Below are 22,307 nucleotides of genomic sequence, written 5' to 3'. Positions count from 1 at the left end.
GCATGCATGTATGTATGTGTGTGTACGTGTGTGTATGTGTGCATGTATGTATGTATTTATGTATAAATGGATGGATGGATGGATGCATGCATGCATGCTTGCATGTATGATAGATAGAGAGATAGATAGATACATAGATAAATAAATAGACAGACAGATATGTAGATATACAGATAAATAGTTGTTGGTGGAGGAAGAGAAAGAGACATAGTGGTGGATATTGTAATTTCGTACAAAATTACAAAAGTAACCCATCAGCGTTGCAATGCGAATTAAACACAAAGAGAATTCATCAATGCTCAAGTGGATTGCATTAGAATGAAGTTTGCCTTACAGTACACATGATAGTGGTACGCGCATATTTGCTTCCTGTTCGGTTAAGGGACGAAGCGAGCAGTTGTGTCGAGGATATATATTGTTGTCGTTATTCATACTTATTATAATGCACACACGACCAGAGATAGTAACTCACTTCTGATCTACAGATACGGTTTAGGAAAGAAAAGGAAGAATGATACTTCTGCTTCTCGCTGTTATCTATGGCTTTGCCATGCATTCAAGTCAAGGTATGTGTCCATCTATGCATTGAATACTGGTTGTCACACATATATTTTGAATGGGTTTTAAGGTTAGCGAACCTATGTCCATGTTACTGGCGTAATGATTTTCCACCAAGATAAATATTTCACGAAAATGTGACATTTTGTGTTGAACATATTTCTCACCAAGATCGTCTAGCCAATATTATTCAAATGTTCATGCTATGTGACCAACTGTTTCACGTAGAATATGAATTACGCAAGAACTGTTTGACAATATAAAAATATAGATATGTATTTATTTAGGTAGGAATGTAGGTCAGTATTCATGCGTACATACAGGTACACACCCTCGGTTTATAAAAGTCCTCAAAGATTGTTTGCTAATAGTAAGTTAGACAAGTATACATCCTTACCTCCGTTGGAACAATGACCGATAATCACAGGTTAGGTAGGTTACATCATTAACTGATTGATCGAAATCGAGGTTTAAGAATTATAGATTCCAGTATACAATTTATTTTTCTTATATATTCTCTATATTTTCATTCCAGTATTTAACTTTCCAGTGTGTCCCAATCCCAATTATTAATATACCAACGAAAAGTATATTTCATGCTCAAATTAACAGTCAAGTTCTAGCTGTAGATTATGCGGTATAGCATCAATTCGTCATAGCTCACTAGTCACTATAGCCAAATACACTATCACATCATACTCCTCACTTTCTAAAGAAGTATCAATTTTCTTTAATCAGCACCAAGAGGGTTTATAACCAAACAAAGGTTTGCCTCACCCAAAGGAAGAAGTATAGGAGGAAAACAATTGTGATCTTAGTCTGTGTACCTCATATGTGTACTAAAATAGTGTTGGATTATTATAGTCAAACAGCCCACTTATCTTTTGTTATTGGATATATAATGGTCTTACTGTGGAAGAAGTCTTTAAAAGCGAATGAAAACTAAAAAAGTGTTTAGAGAACAATCTAGTAGCAAGACATTACGTTGATATAGATTGAAACATGAAAACGAAAAGTAAACTTAAAAAGAGAGATGATTACCTAAGTGGGCGGTATCTCAAGTTTAATAGACTGAAATATATGACATGCAATTATTTCTCCGTGTTCTGTGGGTTGCATTTCTTCGTGGTTTTACTTGACATGTACGTATCTGCCATAGTGAAATTTGTAAAGAAAAGGTGAGTCCTGCTAATTGGCCTATGGAATCGTTTGTCGTTTTATATGGGGTTTTATTTTAAATATCCGGTAATGAGTACTTCGGCGTCCATCAGTTTTATGTTAGCATTCACAATATACCAGATAGGGCGGGTATATTGCAGTATATAATTACCACGGGGTTTTAATGCGAATGTATACTCTCAGATTGACTTAGAAATACAAATGCATTAAAAAATGCAGCCGGTAACATTGTTTTCCATTGTATGCAAAGAAAGGAAAATTGCATAAATTCCCATATGCTCCTTAGAAAGGGAGTAAAAACTGAAATTACGCAAATTGGGGCTAGTGAAAAGGATTCTAGTGTTGCTTATATTTGTTTTGCAAAAATCATATACCAAAATAAAGTAGATGTAATCTTAAATTGAATACCTGAATAGTGTAGATGTAATCTTAAAAGTGGCAGGCATCATCACTGAGGCACGGAACAAAATATTCTATGAAACCTAAGACATGTGCTTTCTGTGTTTACGTCATCGTTGATAATTTATTTTAAGAGTTCAGCGATTAATCATTTAATTATGGGAAGTCACTAGTAGTGAATGGGGATGGTATAGGGTCTATGGGACTTATCATTAAAAATACCCTTGGGAACATATAGGGTCTATGTAAATTTAACATGGAGAAAAATCGTGGGAACATATAGGGTCTATGGGAATTAACATGGCCAAAAACCCTGGGACTATATAGGGTCTATGGGAATTAACATGGCCAAAAACCCTGGGACAATATAGGGTCTATGGGAATTAACATGGCCAAAAATCGTGGGACAATATAGGGTCTATGTAAATTTAACATGGCCAAAAAACCCCTGGGACTGTATAGGGTCTATGTAAAATTGAAATAGGGAGGGTCTCTATTTTTTAAAAAAAAAAAAAAAATAAAATAAAATAAAAAAAGGGGTAGGCAATGGAAAGGCTATCTCTTTTCGAGAAATATGGGGGCCCTGAAAAGGGCCTTTGGGTTTTCTTCTTCTGCTTCTAATTTCTTCTTTTCCTCCACCAACTTCTTATTTTATCTCCAACACTCTTTCTCTTCTTTTCTTTCTTTTTTTTCTCCTCCTGTTCTTCTTTCTTCCTCTTCTCATTTTCTTCTTCTTTTTCAATGTTTTCGTTCCATTTGCGTATTCTTATTCTTTCCTCTTCATCCTCCTTCTCCTCCTTTATCTCTTTCATGACACCACTAATCTTGTCCTTTGCTTTTCTTAAGTTATTAATTTCCATCTTTACACGATGGGGACTATAGGAATAATGGTCTTCAACGAGTCTTATTAGCATCTGTTCCATTATTCCTAAGTTGTCTAAAACGTCTTGCAAGGTTTGTATTTTGTCCATTTGGTTTGACGCCATCTTCTTTTTATTCTTTGCAGAATGGTTTGAACGACGAATACTGTGGGTTCTTATACTTAAAGCGCGTACGTGAAGGAAAACATCCCCCTAAAAACATAAAATGGATCTTACCTAGATCATGACCAAACAACGCGCGGACGTGAAGGAAAACATCCCCCCTACTTTTTCATTTCATATAATATAACCCAAACTATACTCTCCACAATTGCTAAGAAACAATAAAGAAACCCATAATCTACTATTCGCACAAACATACCTTTACTCTTACAAACACAAACACACAAACACATACCCTCACATTTTTTAAAAAAAAGAGGTAGTGTTTATATACACACTACTCTACCTACACATTGGCAAATTAATAGTTATTTCTTTTCTAGAGTATTGGGTAGCCCTGAAAAGGGCTGTTGGTTTTTTTGAACTCCTGATGCACCTATCTAATGGTTGCACCTTCCTGGCCTGGCGCCACACACGCATCTTCTTCCCCAGTCTTCTTTCACCTTTCTTCTGGGGAGCGCAGAGGGAGGATGATTCGCTTCAACACCCCAATCCTCAGTCTCGGGAATATTGAACGACATCCTCTCTTCTCTTTTCTTTTCCTCTTCTTCCCTCTCTCTTCTCTCATCCTCTTCTTTCTTCATTCTTGCTTCTTCTACGATAGCCTCCGCTGATAGTTCGTTTACTATGCGCCTGGCATATTCCAGGTGCATCTGGAGTTCTAGCAGCTTCACAATCCTTGTATTCATTGTCTTGCTGTTAACAGGTCGACGATGGGCTCAATTTATACTGAAAGCGCGGACGTGAAGGAAAACATCCCCCTAAAAACATAAAATTCGTCTTACCTAGATCATGACCAAAAACAACAACAACGCCCGGACCTAAAAGAAACACTCACTCACATTTTATGCTACCCATCACTATTTTAAAATTTTTTCATAAATCACTTCAATAGACTATCCACATACGCAAAGCAATCCAATCTAACCCCAAATATACACCTCAAACACCAAAAAAGACATCATTTTAATCTACTATCCACACCAACTTACGTGAGCTCTTACAAACACAAACACACAAACACATACCCTCACATTTTTTATAAAAGAGTTAGTGTTTATTTTCACACTACTCTACCTACTCACATTGCTGCTGTTGCTGCTGTCTCTGAAGTCTGTACTTCTCTGTCCATTCTTCTTTTTCCCTGTTCATTTCTTCTCTGAAGAGCTCTTCTATCAGGTCTTCAGTGATTTTTAACATTCTCACATTCTCTATTTCTTCTGGCTTCGGTATCAGACTGTGTCTGACCCTATGCAAATTCACGTAGGCTTCGTTGAGCTTAGCTAGTTTGGAACACATCTTCTTAGGAGGATGAGACGACAATGGATGGTTAGACTGGGAACAAACCGGTTCTTAAAGGCAAAGCGCGGACGTGAAGGAAAACATCCCCCACACGGTTTTCGAGTCGCAACGTTTAGTGAGCGTCATGATAGGGACAGTAAGAAATGAAAGAGCATCAATCCAACAGTCTTATAGCTAAACAAAAGACAAAAGCATTTTTTCAAAACACAACATTTTTTATTCAAAAATCACTTAACACTAAACAACAACTCTAACATTTTTAACAATAATCCAACACTATAACATCAAACAATTTTTTTTCAAATCACAAACATTTTTTCTCAATGGACAATCTACTTTAAACAGGGCTGACAACGTTGTGAATGAAATTGTGATTTCCACTGTTGGAAATCATTAGGCCATTGATGGACACTACGTTTCCTAGCTTGAGACAAAAGATAAGCATAATGGTCACAAAACCATCGATCTACTTTCACATCATTTCTAGCAGAAGAACGAGGATCGAAATGAGTCACTAAATGTTCTAAGGAATAGCCCAGGCTGCGATGATGCAGAAAATACACACAGTACTGTCCACACACCAAAGAATCTGTGCCTTGTAATTTCACGTTATTGAATCGGGTGGTTTGAGCATTTCTTCTCATAAAGTCAATGATATCGTCTTCCAAAGGGGGCAATCCGTACGAATCGAAATATTCCACACATCCTTCTTGAGGAAAGTAGACGGCTACCCAGTGGGTTCCTGGGAGATGACTGTCGTCCGTGTTGATCACGTAAGCTTGATGGTCTTTAGGTTTGCGATGAGGGAGTTCATCTTTAGCACAGACAACAGGATTCCAAGAAGCCGTATACGAACTGTGGTTCAAAAGGTAATACAGTTCCCAGGTATCCATTTGTTTTGTGTTCTTCTTCACAGGTAATAATAAGTCGACAATTCGATCCTGACTTTTTGCTTGAAAATGTCTGACGAATAAACGGTTATTCGTTCTGTTTCCTCACTCTGATTCAGGAGAGCTTCGATACGATGGATCTCTTGAGTGGTTAATGGTGGACAAGAATGTTCACGCAAGTCTTTATACCACTGGTGCAACACGTCTTTGTTCGAGATGAGACTCCAAGCTTCGTCCAGATACTCGTCCAATTTTTCTTCTTGACTTAACATTAGGCATTTATCGTGTTGAATTTGACTGGGATGATCGTTTTGACATCCATAGCAATTTTTCTTGATCAATTCCGTCATTTTATCGACCAAGTGTTTGGCAAAACAGGAGACTAAATGGGCTTCTTGTTCTGGCCATCTCGACTTCATTATGGTCACTTCTTCTTCTTCCACAGTCTCCTCACATTTCATGTCCAAAGTTTCTCCACTAGGCAAAGAGGGATAACAGTCTTCCATGACTTCTAGTAATCTAGAATGACTTCTCTCAAACTGTTGATTTCTATGGTATTGTCAAATTCTGCATACAGGATGACGTTCACTGTGTGATCTGGAGGTGGATTTGCAAACTGAAGTTCCACACGAATCTGGCCTGATTTTATAGGGTGGAAATGTCCCTCGTCGCTGCCTTGGTCTGGAGTGAAATCAAAACCCCACAAAGCATAGCCTCCTGCATAATCGTCGTACGATATACCGTGACTGGTGTTGGTTCCTAACTGTCCCGTGGCTTCGTACAGGGACAAGTACGATCTCAAATAATTCTTTGCGACACCAAAGTTGGGCTCAAAGGGTCGGGTACACAAGGTCTTGCCGTCGCGACTGACTTCGATCTTGGACACATTGTAATGTTGAAACTCAAAAGGATTTTGATCGTGGGTTCCGTTGAAGGCTGAATTCCTGACGATACCAACAATCAAACGTTTGGGCAACTGTCCTTGGAACAGATGATCTTCGATCATAGATCGCTGTCCAGCAGGAATGGTGAACGTTTTCACTTCTACGCGTCGTATCGGATACTTGGCAGTCGTTCTGCTCAACGTCTGACTGACGTCGTTTCCCACTTTAGGTAACACTTCCACACGACGCACGTAAAGTCGGGCTTCTTGAATGATAGTTTTGTATTCGTTGGCATGGGCCATCAAATGGAAAGTGGCACTGCTACGATTCAGTCTCAGACGGATATCCACCCCGTTGAGCAAATACTTTTCTTGTAACCACATGTCCAAATGCAAACGATCCATCAGTTCTAAACTTCGCCCTTGCAGAATTTTCTTACGACGGTCGTTAAACCCCACATTGTGAGGATTGTCATCTTCTGTCAGGACTGTGTCGCTAAACGTGCCTACACCTGCTGTGTCAGGTTTCCATACCACGCAAGCATCCAGATGAGTATTCTTGGCTTCTTTTCCGTACGTCAAGAGATTTTCCAAGTAGGCACGATATGGGTAAGTATCCATGCTGCTGCTGACCAGTTTGTTATTCAAGTACAAGTCCACTTCGCTAAATAAGGAATGCATGAAATTGTTGACAGGAGCTACTCTAGCATCGCCTCCTGGATTGGTGTTGTCCGTTTTGATCACTTTCACTTTCAAATACAGGTAACTGCTATTCAGATCGATGTAATCTTCGGGTTGTCCTTTGATTTCAAACTCGATGGGAGCTGATTCCGTCAAAGAGGAGACGGGATGAAATTCCACCCACTGGGATTCTTGCATGGTCATCATGGTGGGGGGCATGGCAAACCGGTCCAGTTCCGTCTTGGAACAAGCGCAAGACTCTCGGTGCATCATATTTTTTTCTCTTTCTCAATAATCGAAAACGTCTAAGTCTCGAACGGTTCTTCTTTTCTTGGCCTTTCTCGCTTGAAGTCTGGTGAAAGGGTGTTTTCTTCTTCGTCGTCTCTTTCTGCCTTGTCCTTGCTGAATGCCTGACTCGGTAGCGTGCAGGGCATTTATAGGTGTGTCTCGTCGGCCCAAAATGTCTTTGCCCGTTTGCAGCAAGACATTTTTGCCTGCCCTCATGAAGGCTTCTTTAGGGTTTTGTTTGTCGATGATGACATTTTGGAGAAATTCTTTGCCTTGCGTCAGTGCCGCATCTTTCAAGGCGTGCAATCCGCGTGTCACCATCGGTTTCAACACCGGGGCCACCGAACGAAAGGCCGATTTTAACATATCTCCTAAGCCGTGTCCTCGCTGTCGAGCAACCCCTCGGTACACTGGATACATGACTTACTTACGAGTCGTGAGAGAACCGTTTTCGAAAATGGAGTTTCACCGTGACTTTTCCTTTGGTGAATGGAATATTTTGTCCCAGATCTCCTTTTACAGTAATGTTGACCGTGTCCAAATACGACTTGCTGACAGGCAAATAGTGAGGATGGACAAATTCGCGGTGGACGTGGTAAGTGTTTCCACCTTCCTCGTCAGCGCCCGTGGCAGAATCTACTTTGAAAGGAATGACACGCAGGAACGGTACGGAGGTGTGTCCCACCACGTTATACTCCACCACATCGGAGTACACAAACATCAAATTCAGTCCTTGGTTCAGTTCTACCGGGGCACGAAATAACTTGCTAAAAGACTCGTTGTCGTAAACGATGGGTAATTCGTTTTCTTCATCATGGCCATTCTCATGTACATGTCTCCGCCCAACATGTCAAACAATTCAGGACAAAATAAAATGGACAGGATTTTACTCCCGTCAAATTTCATCAAGAAGCGACGAGCTGCTTTGTGGTATTCCATGGTGACACTTTTTTTGACACTTTCCAAAGCTTTCAGAAACACGACATTAAACCTGGAGGTAATGGTGCTCACCAAATGTTGACCACTAAAATAATACCCTGGGGGAATGAACAAGTGATAGGTGGTGTACTTTTGATTTTTTGTGCCAGGGGTTTTCTTGTCATATTTGCCATAGGTATCCAAGTACTGTTGCAATTGTTCGTCATGAACTTCCACATCAAAAACATTTTGATTGGGAAGGACATTGAGGACTTGGGTCGGGTGAATCATTTCTACTAAAGCCACTTCCCAATGGGCTTCGTGATCTAAGGGGATGGTCTGAGGTAATTTGGCCGTGTAACAGCACAACGTGTTGTGGGGAAACACCTCCATGGAACTGTCACTGGGTAAGGTTAAGTAAAATTGGTTTTGGTGATTCATAATTCCAGAGTTCTGTGGCTGTCCGAGGGGTTATTAATGGACGTCAGAGGCGTGTCTCCGCCCAAAATGGGGTTCTGATTGTGGTTGGAGTGGTGACTGGCACTGGCACTTGACACAACGTTCCCGTTCGAGGAGAATTTCAGGGAGGGATTGGGAAGCAGGTAACCGATGCAACTGCTCAATAAAATGGTCCACAATTGTTTGTCTCCTTGTTGCAAACTCAAATTGGCGATGGCTGCCCCGATGACACAATACACCACGAAGATTTGGCAGAAAAAGACGATTTGCGTTTTAGGCACACGTTCTCCACACCACACCCACAAGGGTTGTTTTTGTAAATCTTGCACAGAAGAACTGGGTGAAGAAGGAGTGGTCGACGTAGCTGCGTCTGCTGTGTGAAAGGGCATGATGGTCACTTCTTTTTATAGTCGATGACTTGCGAAGCGTCGATCCAAGAATCGAAACTGGGTGGATATCCTTTCCAACGTACTTTGACTTCTTTTACACGTCGTTTGCCCACTTTACGGGTTCTGCGTTCGAGAATGCTTTCGATGACGTACACGTCGTCTTCTTTTTTGGTGACACGTTGTAACTCGGGCAAATAAAACGTTCCTTTGAGCACTTCTCCGTTCATGTCTTCCAATTTATAGACGGCAGGATGACGGCCATGCACTCGTCCAGTGACGCGAAACAATTCGGTCGTCCAGTTAGGTAAGTAACCTTTGTCGAAAGTGCGTTTGGTTTTGCCAATGCGCACCCAATCTCCTACGGCTAACACTCCACTTTTCTTGGGGACAGCCCTCGTCGGGGACGTACCGAACAGGCGCTCAAACACCAGCACTTCGTTGTCGGGAGTCACGTCTTGCGGGGCACGTCCGATGCTTCGATGGTAAGATTGGTTGTACGCTTGCAGCAGGTGCGGTAAGATGTCGATGTACTTCAGAGTGTGGTGATGCGTAAAATATTTCCACATGCGTTCTTTCAAAGTGCATTGAAAACGTTCCACGATGCTGGCTTTGGTTTCGGGATTCTCGGTGGTAAAAAAATGAATGTCACGTTTCTTTAATTCCTTTTGGAAAGCTTGGCTCAGAAATTCGGTGCCTTTGTCCGTTTGCCATCGAAGAGGGTGACGACCGCTTTGTTTCAACACCCGTTGCAGGGCTCGCACTAACTCGCTGATCGATTTGGAAGTCAAGGGCACGACCCAGGCAAATTTGGAAAAGACGTCGATGACACAAAACAAATATTTGTAGCCACGATTGTAGCTGGCCAAATGAGAGACATCGGCTAAATCGGCTTGCCATTGATGATCGATGCCTTCCACTCGGGTGCGACTTCTGGCAAACTTGCGTCGAATGGGTTTGTGTAAAGTGTAGGTAGCTTGTTCTTGTAACCATCGTTGCACTTGAGGTAAACGGAGACTTTTCAGTCGAGTTTTGGCAGCACGATACAATTTTTGAACTCCTGCGTAACCTGCAGGATGCGAGGGATCGTAGTAAATGCTGGCTAAGACTTTTTCCATTTTTTATTTTTTTGTGTTGGTTGATGTGTTAATAAGGCACCCACTCTTGGAAGAGGCTACTCTTTTTCTCTTGGGGTATTTTCTTGGATTGCAATGCTTTGCGTGTGCGGCCAGCAATAGGTGTCGAAGAAGAGAAGGATGTCTGAGCGGGGGATATCGGTTCTTGTTTCACTTCTGTCTTCACTTCTGTCTTCACTTTCTTTTTCTCTTGTGAGGAAGAAGGGGTGGCCATCATCTTTTTAATCCATCCAATTCTGGAGGTAGGTGGTGTTGTTAACTTGCGTACTTTTTCTGGTGGAGTTTGAAACCCTTCCTCTTCTTCTCCTTTTTCTGTCTTGGTCACGGGTACTGGTGGTACTGGTACTGGTACTAGTACTGGTGATTGTGCTGGACTTTTCATCAAGGTCTTAAAATCTTTCAGAGTGGGTAGAGCTGTTTCGTCTAAAGCTTTCTGGTGAAAGAGTTGCAGTCGTTGCAAGAGTTGACCGTACTTTTGCGATTTTTCTGTTTCGGACAAATCTTGGCGATCCATCAAGGACTGCAATTCGTGTTGTAACTGGGACATCTCGCTCAAATGGGGATTGGGAGGTAAATGCGGGGTGCGTTGTTCTTGGCACCGATGGTATTCCATCCATCGTTTGTAAGGCACTAAAGCTAGTTTTCGTCCTTCCATGGGGTTGTCAGGGGTCGATTCTGAGATCTTGGGACTTTCGAAGGCCTTTTTATCTTGCTCCCACCAGTCCTCCCAACATGGTTCCCAAGACTCCTTTCAGTATGGGGCCTAGCAAGAGAGGCAAAATGCCTCCACGTTGCACTAACATCTTCTTTTTTTGACGAATGGGAATTTTCTTTCGAACCATTTGGCGAAGAACGTGACGATGTTTGCTTAAGCATTGTTTCTGGTGTTTGGACAAAGGGATCGTGCCTTTCAAAACGTTCAAACAACATTCGCACACGGTATCGATGACCTCTTTGGAGGCCGTTTGAATGAGTTTTTTTCGTAGGGGTGGAGAAGCTTTGGACAGGACAGATAACAGGTCCCCGTGTCTGGCTAAACGTGGTGGCAGTCCTTTCCTTTTCTTTCCTTGGGGTTTTCTGGAGGGTGACATCTTTGAGTCTTTAGGAGCACCTAAAAAACACTGATACCCTACTCGGTCACAGGCCTTTTTTATACTGGAACGCGTCGCCACTGATTGTCTTTACGGCGTATCAGTTTGAGGACAGGCATGACACGTCGTGCAGGGGTACGTAACGGACTAAATCGAGCCAGTTCTTGCTTGGACAAATCCAGTAAACTTTGTAACATGCCCGATCTTTCATGGACTTTGATTTTGGGAGAAGGTACTTTGTGAGCAGCAGCCACTGCCACTAAATTGGAGGGTCCTGCCACTGGGGAAGTTCTTTTGGGGGTCATCAACGGAGAAGTTCTTGGTGTGATCAACGTCTCCAAGTACTCTTCAGTTCCTGGTGACATCAACGGAGAAGTGGATAAACGTGAGGCTGCCGGAGACGCTGTGGCAGGTCGTGGTTTGCGAGTGTAAGGTTGCGTCCTGGCCGAAGTGCCTCTCTTGCGACTAGTTTTCTTCTGTGGACTTTTCTTTTTCTGAGGACTTTTTCTCTGTTTCTTTTTCTGGGGGCTTCTTTTCTTTTTCCGGGGTGGTGGTGTCTGGTAAGAGGAGGGTCCTGCCACTGGAGAAGTTATTCTTCTTGGGGACCTGGTCTTTTTTTTTTTCTTCTTGGGGCTTCGTTGGACTTTTGTCTTGGGGATAACTTTGGGGGCATTAGGATCCCATCTTAAGAGTGAGCGAATGATGACCCCTCCTAAAGTACCGCTCCCTCCAGGTTTCAAAATGATTTGTTTTTTGGTTTGAGTGTCGATGCGGGGATCGGCCAGTTGGACCAAAGCGACTTTGTTTCGATCGAAAAAGCGTTTGGTTTGATGAGGAATCTGAATGATTCCTTGGAGTAATTGACGTGCCGTCACCGTGAACCATCGTAAGACTTCTTTGAGACTAGCTTCTAAGACACGAGCTCGTGTTTGTGGATCTTTTTCTCGACTGATGCCATACAAGGCACGAATCAATTTGACAGGAAGATGCGACTGAAGGAACGTCATGTTCACACTGTGTGAGACAGACGAAAAAGGGTCTGAGGTTTTTATAGATTTTTTCATGGGGAGTGAAATGAAGTCGAGGACGGAGACGTGTACAGGACAGGCCCTCCGTCTTGGCACCAGTGGTGAAACAAGTGGGTACGAAATCGCAAATCCTCGGGGGTCGTAGGTTTCAAATCGACGAGTAAATAGGCGTGTGGTGTTTGAGTGGCATCGTCGTACGCCTGAGTCAGCCAAGGCGTTCCTAACTGTTTGGCTAAGACTTGCACTTGCGATTTATCTCGAGGGCTTTTAAACAAGACCACGTAATGCGCATTGAGACTGATGGTGCGATGGGCTTTACTTTGTTGAAACAAATTTTGGGTGATGTAAACGACACTGGCATTACGGTGATGCCCTTTCCGCGTAAACCACAATTTAATTTCTTCTTCGTCTTCTCCTAACATGTCGTCGAAAATGACCAAATGGGTTTGACGGGAGTCAGAGACGATGCCGTCATCTTCTTTAGGAATGCCTTCCACAAACACGATGGAATCGCCTTGACTTTCTCGCAAGAGGTTGTACGCCGATTGCCACTCTTTGTAACACCACACGATCCGTTGAGGGGGCCGATCGATCAAATGATGTTTATGTTCGATCAAACGTTTGACGAATTCGGTTTTGCCAGAACCGCTAGGTCCAGCAATGAGCATGTTAAAGGGATGGCGAAGATACAAAGCCTCCCAACTGGCACGATCTAAGTGTTCGTCGATGACTTTGACAGTAGAGGAAGAGGGAGCAGAGACAGCAGAGGTAGCCATGGTGTGAGAAATGTCACTTGTGACACGAAAACAAACAAGACAAGAGTTTATATACTTTTTCAGAACACGTTTATTGAATGTTTTTTTCAAACATGAATACGAAAGACAAAAATACATAAAAGCCAAAGGCTTAAGTACAAGGATAAAAGGCACATGATAACGATGAACGTGGAATAAACACAAGTGTCTGTACAACATGTTTTGGGTAATGTTCTAACCAGTTCTATAGTAGGGGGTAAGGTCACACAAGTGTCCTCCCGAAAGGGTCTTTCAGGCCTGTCCACGACAGTCCTGTCCTGGGTGACGGGTTCTTCTGACACCGTCACTAACACGGGTTGAAAAGTAACTTTTTTCCTTGAACAACTCTCGTGCATACTGGGCCACTTCTTGGGTCCAAGCCTCAAAACCCCATTCTTTCCAGGCACGGACATCTGTCCAATGGGGAAGTAAGTCACAAGCTACACACACATCGTCATACACGTCTTGGGTAGCTAAAAGTTGACGAATCTTTTTTTCCTGTTGAGGTCGAGAAGTATCCAGATGAAACCGCAAGGTTTTGAGCAAAAGGAGTTTTTCGTGACCATTTAAGGCCATGGAGGTGGTAAGTACTGTTCGTAAAGAGTCCACAAAGAATTGGCTGGTAAACGAAATCCCAGAAAACAAGTCACTAAGACACACACCACTTGTCGTCCCAAATTGAATGGATACAGTTCTTGTAATAATTGATGGTAATGATCCACGGTTTGAATATGGTCATTGAGTTCCTTCCACGGAATCTGTTGGATGACATGTGACATAAACCGTGGCATGGCAGCCTGTTTTTATATTCTCTTTTTTTCGGATGCAATACACGTACTTTCTAGCCAGAGATCTTCGTTCTCCAGTAGGGAATCTAAATCTTGCATACTGTAACCGAAACGTCAGAGTTCGTTTAGAAGTTTCCTCTTCCGCTAAGTAGATTCCACGTAACAAATGTTGGTAATCCTTTAACTTGTCTTCCTCAATGCGTTTCACTAGGTGAATCTCGAAGTAACCATAATCATGAACATGTCGATCATTAGCGTCCTCAAAGTTTTGAACAATGTCTGACCATTGAAAGAATTTCTGACGAATCAGTTCTCTTATACCATTCAGGTACCAGTGGTTAAAGATCTGGTGACGTATCGGATGCAATTGTTCTTTACGTTTCTCTTGTATTTTGACCAGCACTCTGTAAATCCTTTCTCTCAACTCCACAGGCAAAGCACGAATGTTCTCTTGTAAAGTATTCATGAATAGGTCAGTCCGTACAATTCACAAAAGTAATCCACATAGTGAGTACTTTCTGACCACTGCCATTCAGGGTAACGTCCAAGAATGTCACTGAACTCTTTTGATGTAAACGGTCTAAAGCGATACAATAGGAGGAATGCACCCTTGACCCAAAGAAATCTAACACACTGGTTGACTTTTTTCACTTTCCTACAGTGACCCATTGAGATTTCACTCTGGCAAACCCCTGCCAAACTTCCTTGTAAATCTTCTCTTGTAGTTCTTTAGGTAATGATTCAATATCGTTTTTGAAATGAAGTTTAAATACTGGTCTCGGTGATGTCCAACATTTGACTCCTAGCCAATCTGGTTTCTTCTTCGTCAACGACATGGTAAGTTACTTCAATGTCTCGGTCCCACTAAGGGTAAGCAATGACAATTCGGTGACCATCGAGCATGTTCTACGTAGGCCGAATCTTGCGGTTCCCAGTGGTGAAGTGACACACCGCAACTGAAGCACTTGACTTTATCTCCTTCGCCCAAGTAGAAAAATCCGGCTCTGGCTAATTCTTCGGGGGTCGGTCCTCCCAGATACTTAGGCCATTTTCCTTTGAACGATTGAAGACGATTTTCAAAGTCGCAGTATTCCGACAAACGCACAGGAAACGAATATTCGTCTTTCACAGGTTCGTTTCGATGAGGGTTGAGTGACATGGGTAGGAGTTTGCTCAGGGTTGGATGACATCCGAAGGGGGGTAGACGTGAAGGTGAACATTCCCCTTTAAAACGAAACCCAGTAAAATGTCCAAGAGGACGAGCGGCATCGCTTTCGCATCCCTCAGGTTTGACACGCACAGCATCCCTTTCCATGATAGGGGCAGTGAGAACAAAGTTCCCATGATGCTTTACGGCATCGCTCAGGTCACAAGGTACAGCATCGTATCCATCGCAAGGCTCACAATCGCACTCGTCTGCAAACTCCGTTACGCAATTACAATGGTAACCACATGGACAATCGCAGTTTCCTTCCGGACATTTTCCGTCGCAATGCATGGGTCTTATCCATCCAATATTAGTCACACTAGAGGAAGATACAACTTTTTTACAATCCCCAAACTGGAACGATGCCTCTTTCAAAGTATTCATCTTGTTCGCTCGGTCTTGGTAGTCACAATGAACTATCGATCTTGCCTAGGGTTCCTTTTTTATATACAGACCAATACCGACGTGACCGTACGGTAAGGTGAAATGATTGGGAAGTCGCACTCGCTTCTGGTATACAATTTGATAGACTTTTTCCAAGGGTCGACTGACGATGTGGTGAGTGGGTAAACGTACAATCTTGTTCGGTTGATAGGTGGTCACTTTAAAGTTTCCATCCTCTCCCGATTGCATGGCTTCTTTCAATACCCCAAAGTTGACCACACGCCTGGTACGATAATTCAGAGTCAGTCCTTTCACTTTGCACGTCGTGTGCACTTCTCCTTGCTTGTCACGGTATTCGTAGCCGTAATTTTTGGGACCGCCACTGACGAAACTTAGAATCTTGTCGTCGGGATGCTCGTCTGTCCAGGCTCCTAAACGGTCTCCTTCGATGTTAGGGTGATGTTGAATCGGGTGATGGATGTAAATGCAACTGTCCGTGTCAAAGTACAGGACGCGTTCCCCTAACAGTTCTAAAGCTTCGTACAATTTTAAGCGAGCATGGGCTGTCACGTAAGCCGCAATGATGACATTTCCAAAAGGGTCGTCTTGTACAAAGTCCAGATCTTCTTCGTAATTGACCAAGATCAAATTCTCTCGAACGACGTCCACGTGTTTCATGTATTTGGTTTTGTCGTGAATCATCTGGAAGTAGCGGGAAGGTTCTGTCAAATATTCCGTCTTGGGTAAACACGGTCGTTGTGCCATTTTACCCCACAAGCAATTTAACATCACTTTGGCAAACGATCGCCTGCCTTCGTTTTTCTCGATGTGGTCTAAAGTGATGCCTTCTTGTTCGTAGTATTTCTCTTTGAATTTTATTTGGTCTTCGGGAGTGTGACACCAGGAAGGATAGCCGCTGGCTTCTTGCTTCAGTTTCAAAAATGCATCCACGTAGTCGGCGAAAATGCCTTTCTGACTGGGGTCACCCTTGTGGTATTGTTGTGTCTTGGGAAAGTGGCAAATTTCGTACACTTCTAACAGTTGGTATCCCATGTCCAGAGCTTTGAACAATTCTACGCTGACCCAGGTTCCCGTCAAGGCCCGTTCTTCCTGGCTGTGATGGCAAGGTTGGTCTTGGTTGCACGTTTCGGCACAAGTACGGCACAATGGAAACATCAGTTTGCCTTGACAATGGTGAGGTAAGACGGGATGGTATAGGTTGGTGGGAGGCAAAACTTTACACTTGATCAAGCCTTCGTATTGTCGAATGTTTTTCAGGTCGATGTGTTCCGTCAGCAATTGCGGGTGCCCTACGGGAAAGCGACAATATTTGCACACGTAGGGATACAGCGAACACACGTCCAAGTATTTGATTTCTTCTCCTTTCTCTTCGTCGGCTTGGTACAGCAAACAGGTGGCATTGGTCCTTCCTCCGTACAAACTATCCCTTGGGTTCAGCGGGTCCATGAACTGGTAACTTTCCACGAGGCGTTTAAACTCGGGATCGGTTTTCATACGGTGATCGTACTCGTGTTCCCACATTTCCACCACTTGGTATCCTTGCTGTTCTAACTTTAGGCGCCGCTGAGAAGTGTCCTGGTACAAGTCTTCCATGGTTCGTTGCAAAAACTGATTTTTAGTGCCACGGTCAGGGTAACAGACGGGACATCCGTGAAATAAGCAACCGTTAAACTCGTACACGATCTTGGGGTTTTCTAAGTCCCAGCCATCGACCGAATACGTTCCGATGGTCTTTTCGCCCCCTCCGTTGCGGGCATGCTGAATCCACTTGTCTTCCTTGTCGCACAAGTAATGTAACCAACGTAGGGCTTTGACCGAGTATTGACGTTTGACAAAGTGGGTCGTTTGAGGACTGATGACAGCCACGGTGTTTTCAGGCATGAATCGTTGTCGATACACTAAGGAACACGCTTTGGCAATGGTGCAAGTTTCTTTCAAAGGATCGACCCCTCCGTGTTCCATGAACAGTTCTCGAAATTTTCCACAGCAACGTCGTAAAATGTCCACGTCGGAACGACAATACTTTAACATTTCTTCCTGAAAGTCGAAAGGGTCCGAGGCGTGAGCCTGGTACCAAGCGTAGAAAGCTTCTCGTTGTTCGGTACGCATGTTGTCGGGGTCGTAATAGTGAGCCTCGGGTAAATGGGGTAGAACGGCGTGTTGATTGGCTTCCGTATTGAAAAAGTGTGGAAAGTACCCTTTAGCCATTTCTGTCATTCCAAACGTTTTAGGCATTCGACTCAAAGGCATGGCCAAATAGCTCATCGAATCTTTAAACTGCGCTTGTCCCACTTGCATGAAAATGATTTTGGCTCCGTTCAAAGTCACTTTAGGACGTTCGGTGCCTTGTTCCGTATAGTACCTCAAAAGAAACTGTCCATCGTATCCGGAGAAATTGTGAGCCATCACTGTGGCATGACGATGACAATCTCCGTAACGTTCGATGTCCTCTTGGCTCCACGTCTTGTCGACGGGGTCTAAGACCCATTGGGCAAAATCGGCTAACGTGTTCGGTCCCCGAAAGATTTTTTCACGCCCTCCAGGAATCTTGCTGCAGTGAGGGCAATGACTGAAGATAGGTTCTTGAATGCACTTCTCGCACGCTCGATGAGCCACGCAGAAATTAGGAATGTGAATGCCAGTCTCTTGCATGCATTCGAAATCGAAAAAGATGAAATTGCCTTTCTTCTTGTGACCGTCCTCTTTCTCTGGTGGGGGTTGGTATTTTTGCACGTAACATTGGTGTTCCAAGTCCACGATGTGGTGACAAATGTGACATTTTTTCTTTCCTCGACATACGTGTGCCTTGGTACTATTGGTACGTATGACTTGTTCACACGTAGGGCACAATCTCAGGAGTTGACAAGCACATTTCTTCTGTGAACCTTGCGTTTTCAGATGTTGTTGGTAACAGGTAGGGCTGACAAACGTGCGCAGACAAGTTGAACAAGGCACTGGTTCTTCGCTCAGACAGGGTGAAGAGGCCAAACATCCTGAGCATTTCCATCCACAATGCTTGTGTTGCTCTCGATTATTATAACCATAGTCACATTTCTCACAGTAATAACCGTATCCCAGGAATCCAGTGATATTGGTAATGGTATCGAAATGTTCATCGTGATGATAAACATGAATGTATTTTCCGTCCTTAAAGTCTTGCCCTCGAAACAACAAAGACCCGCGCACTTCTTGAGGGTGCACTTTCAAGGTGTATCGTGGAGCTAGGGCATCTTGCAATTTTTGCATCTCAGGAATGCCACAGGGTGTGTCTTTGGACAGTCCAGCTTGTCGTAACAGGAGTTCTGCTTCACTTCGTTGTTTGGCTCGGTCCGATTGTCGAATGTTCTCCCAGTCTCTTTTCCATTCTACCGTGTCGTTCTTGTTGGCATAGGTTCGTCCCACCACGATGGCACGGGCTAAACACATCTGGTCATGAGGATTGCGAATTCGGACAAGGCTACGCTTAATGCTGCGAAGGTCGTTCACCAATAACATCTTTTTGCGTCCGGTCCCTTGAGGAGGAGAGACGTGGGTTATGTCCAATGTGGCTTTTCCATCGGTGATGTCAAACTGGTCATTAGATTGTTGCACGTGTTGAATCTTGTCCATGACTTTGGAAGCGGTCAATTCTGCAGGGGTGCTAAACTCGATCCAAACAGGGGATTTCAAACCGTCGTGTTGTATGGAAAGTCTCAAGCGATCGTCTTCTTTGGGTTGACATTGTCGCTTGAGTGCAGTGAGCAGAGAATCCCACACTCCGGTGATGAACCCTTCTGCTTTCTCTAACGGTACTTCGGACTTGAAATCTTTAAACTTCACCGTGTATTTGTAAGCCGTGGTTCTAAATTTTCTAGAGGAGCGCTTTTCCGTCTCTCGAATGGAATAGTATTTTTCAGGGTTGACTAAGGGTGGTGAACTTGGTTTAGAGGTTTCAAATTCTGGTTCACTCATGTCCTCTTCAAAATCACTGGCATGAATTTGTGCCAAGATTTCAGCCCTGGTTCGAGGCGATAGATCACGTTTCTGCCTCTTACTTTCTTCTTCTTCTTTCTTCTCGAATGAATGGGATCGTTTCATCTTGAAAGCAAAAAGTCAAATGACTCAAGTTCAGACACCATGAGCTACTTTATAGTCATAGCAGACCAGCTTATATAAAAGGGTGTGTGTCTTATCCTTTCACTATTCATTTCACTCTCAAACCGAGTACAACGATGGAAGAGACTAACCAGATGGAACGTTTCGTCAGAGCTTTGCGAGGGGTCATTAGAAAATTCTCTTCAGACCAGCCTACGGACTACTCTCCTTCCTTTCGAGATAAAAGTCAAGATACTTGCTATATATGTCAGAAGAAAGGGCATTGGTCTTCAAAGTGTCCAGACCGTCAAAAAAGAACAAAAACAGGGACTAAAAAAGACAAAAGTCAAGATACCTGTTATTATTGTAAAGAAAAAGGACATTGGTCTCCAGATTGCCCAAAAAAGAAACAAGAGGAGTCAGAAGAAAAGGATTCTTCAGAAGAAGAGAGGGATTCTTCGGAAGAAGAGAGGGATTCTTCAGAGGAAGAAGAGGAAGAAAAAAGACAATTCTATTTACAAGAGGCAAAGAAACAGGAGAAGAAGAAAAGAAGAAGGGAAGAAAATGAGGAAAAGACGGTGAAGAAATTCAAAAAACAGAGAGACTAAACAAGGAGAAAGAAGAAGTCAATGAACTTTTTATTAAAGTGTTGTGTTGTGAATTGTGAATTGGATTGTAAAAAATGGATAAAAGAATAAATTAATGATATAAGGTAAGTGTCTTTGAGTTTTGATTTTAAAATAAGAACGTACACTCACGCACTCATACACAGACACGTGCTATAAGGGTAAAATGGGTGGGGTTTATTTTTGAGTTATTGGCAAATTGAAATTGTATTTCTTTTCGAGAAATGTGGGTGGCCCTGAAAAGGGCCTTTTTCTCTTTATGATGTAGGGGTGAGTTTAAGCAATCAACTTTAACTGCCTTATGCCTTTGCCACGGCCAAGGCCTACTTCTGGACTGCGTAATGTTGATGATGATGATGATAATGATTGGGTTGAAATCACTAAGGGTGGTAAGGTAGGCTTAGTCACAGGGTTGACGTGTTTAGCTCGGGAAGGTCGTATTCTCTTCGGTCGTGATAAAGAAGTCTGATACATTTGTTTCAGACTTCTTAACTCCGCTAAAATGTCCAACAGTACCGTGACCGTTTGATTTTCACCCTCTTGTTTCTTTGCTGCTACTTCTTCTTGCTGTTGTTGCTGTTGTTTTTTTCTTACCTCTTCTTCTTGTTGCTGTTGCTGTAGGAGAAAAGCCTGTTCTGCTTCCTTTTGTCGTTGTATAAATTTCTCCCATTCTTCTTTCTGTCTCTGTCTAAAATTCTCCACTTGCGGTAATGAAGAAGGTAACGAAGGTTCCGGAACAAATACTTGCGAGGAGAGAAAATCCACAAAATCCCAATTCACCTCTTCTGAAAGTAAGTCCGAGTTCCCTTGGGCAGTCTCCCTTGCTGGTGCACCCCAATGGATCGTTTTCTGAGTTTCCGTCATGTTGAATCACTGTCGCATAGATTGACTGCACACAAGCGCTAGCGAATCTATATAGACTACGTGACGTCACAGACTGCTATCTTCGGATTGGATGCGAGCTGACTGAATTCTGTAACGCGTGTTCGGATTGGTAAATGAACTCAATCCGTTTCAATCCTTCCTGTACCTATAAATAAGCGCCGTTCAATGCATTGATTCACCTGTTCTCGTCGCTTCAAGATGTGGACTACAGTTGAGTCATCCACCCTTGTGTCTTCCATGATGTTTCGGACAGACTTGCTCATGTATGTCCGATCGAAGTGGACCGTTGTCCACAGGACAAACACCAGCCTGTGGATACGTAGGATCTACGTCGAAAGACAAGGATGCCTGAAAAGAGTGCTGATGTACGGACCAACAGTAAGACGCAGCCTAAGGACAAGAAGAAGACCAATGCGGTGCCCTTTATGTTTATGAATACATTAACATAAACCCAAAGGCCCTTTTCAGGGCCCCCATATTTCTCGAAAAGAGATAGCCTTTCCATTGCCTACCCCTTTTTTTTTTTTATTTTATTTTTTTTTTTTTTTAAAAAAAATAGAGACCCTCCCTATTTCAATTTTACATAGACCCTATACAGTCCCAGGGTTTTTTTGGCCATGTTAAATTTACATAGACCCTATATTGTCCCACGATTTTTGGCCATGTTAATTCCCATAGACCCTATATTGTCCCAGGGTTTTTGGCCATGTTAATTCCCATAGACCCTATATAGTCCCAGGGTTTTTGGCCATGTTAATTCCCATAGACCCTATATGTTCCCACGATTTTTCTCCATGTTAAATTTACATAGACCCTATATGTTCCCAAGGGTATTTTTAATGATAAGTCCCATAGACCCTATACCATCCCCATTCACTACTGTCACTGTTCGGAAAATATTTCTTAAACCGAATATTAAGTCCATTTTGATCAGTAGACGTCACTATATACGGTATTCAAGAGATTAAAATGAACAATCCCTAATTTCCTAATATAATGAATTCTCGAGGTATTTTTACGTGCACGTATTTAGTGATTAGATTAAGGAATAGTTGTTTTGTATCAGGTAATCGGGTCCTGTTTGGTGGCGCATGGCGTGGAGTGCTGATATTTAGTTTGGAAAGGCTTACTGATGATCCATACAAATGTAAAGCAAGAGAAAACACTCAAATTGATTATTACGGTCTATTGAATGTGAGGTGGTTGTTTATTGCTTATATGCATATTACTTGTAGTATTTCCATATTTAAGTAGTCTTCAGTGAACAATGTCCCTGAGATCTTTGGA

At 42.9% G+C, this 22,307-nt stretch overlaps 1 protein-coding gene across 1 annotated transcript in view; it reads left to right on the top strand.

The window, feature by feature from the left end:
* Positions 1–420: 420 nt before the first annotated feature.
* LOC149798460 (receptor-type tyrosine-protein phosphatase kappa-like) overlaps positions 421–22,307 on the top strand; it is a 147,854-nt gene continuing 125,967 nt past the window's right edge. Inside the window, exon 1 of the mRNA XM_089963661.1 lies at positions 421–566. Within this exon, the coding sequence (XP_089819787.1) occupies positions 512–566 (55 nt within the window). The 5' untranslated portion in view covers positions 421–511. The remainder of the gene's footprint in view (positions 567–22,307) is intronic.

This window comes from Sinohyriopsis cumingii, chromosome 6 (genome assembly GCF_028554795.1).
Source record: "Sinohyriopsis cumingii isolate HCF-2022 chromosome 6, ASM2855479v2, whole genome shotgun sequence".
NCBI classification, from domain to species: Eukaryota; Metazoa; Mollusca; class Bivalvia; order Unionida; family Unionidae; genus Sinohyriopsis; species Sinohyriopsis cumingii.
Note: the sequence above shows the minus strand (reverse complement) of the source record. Positions and strands in the feature narration are given on the sequence as shown.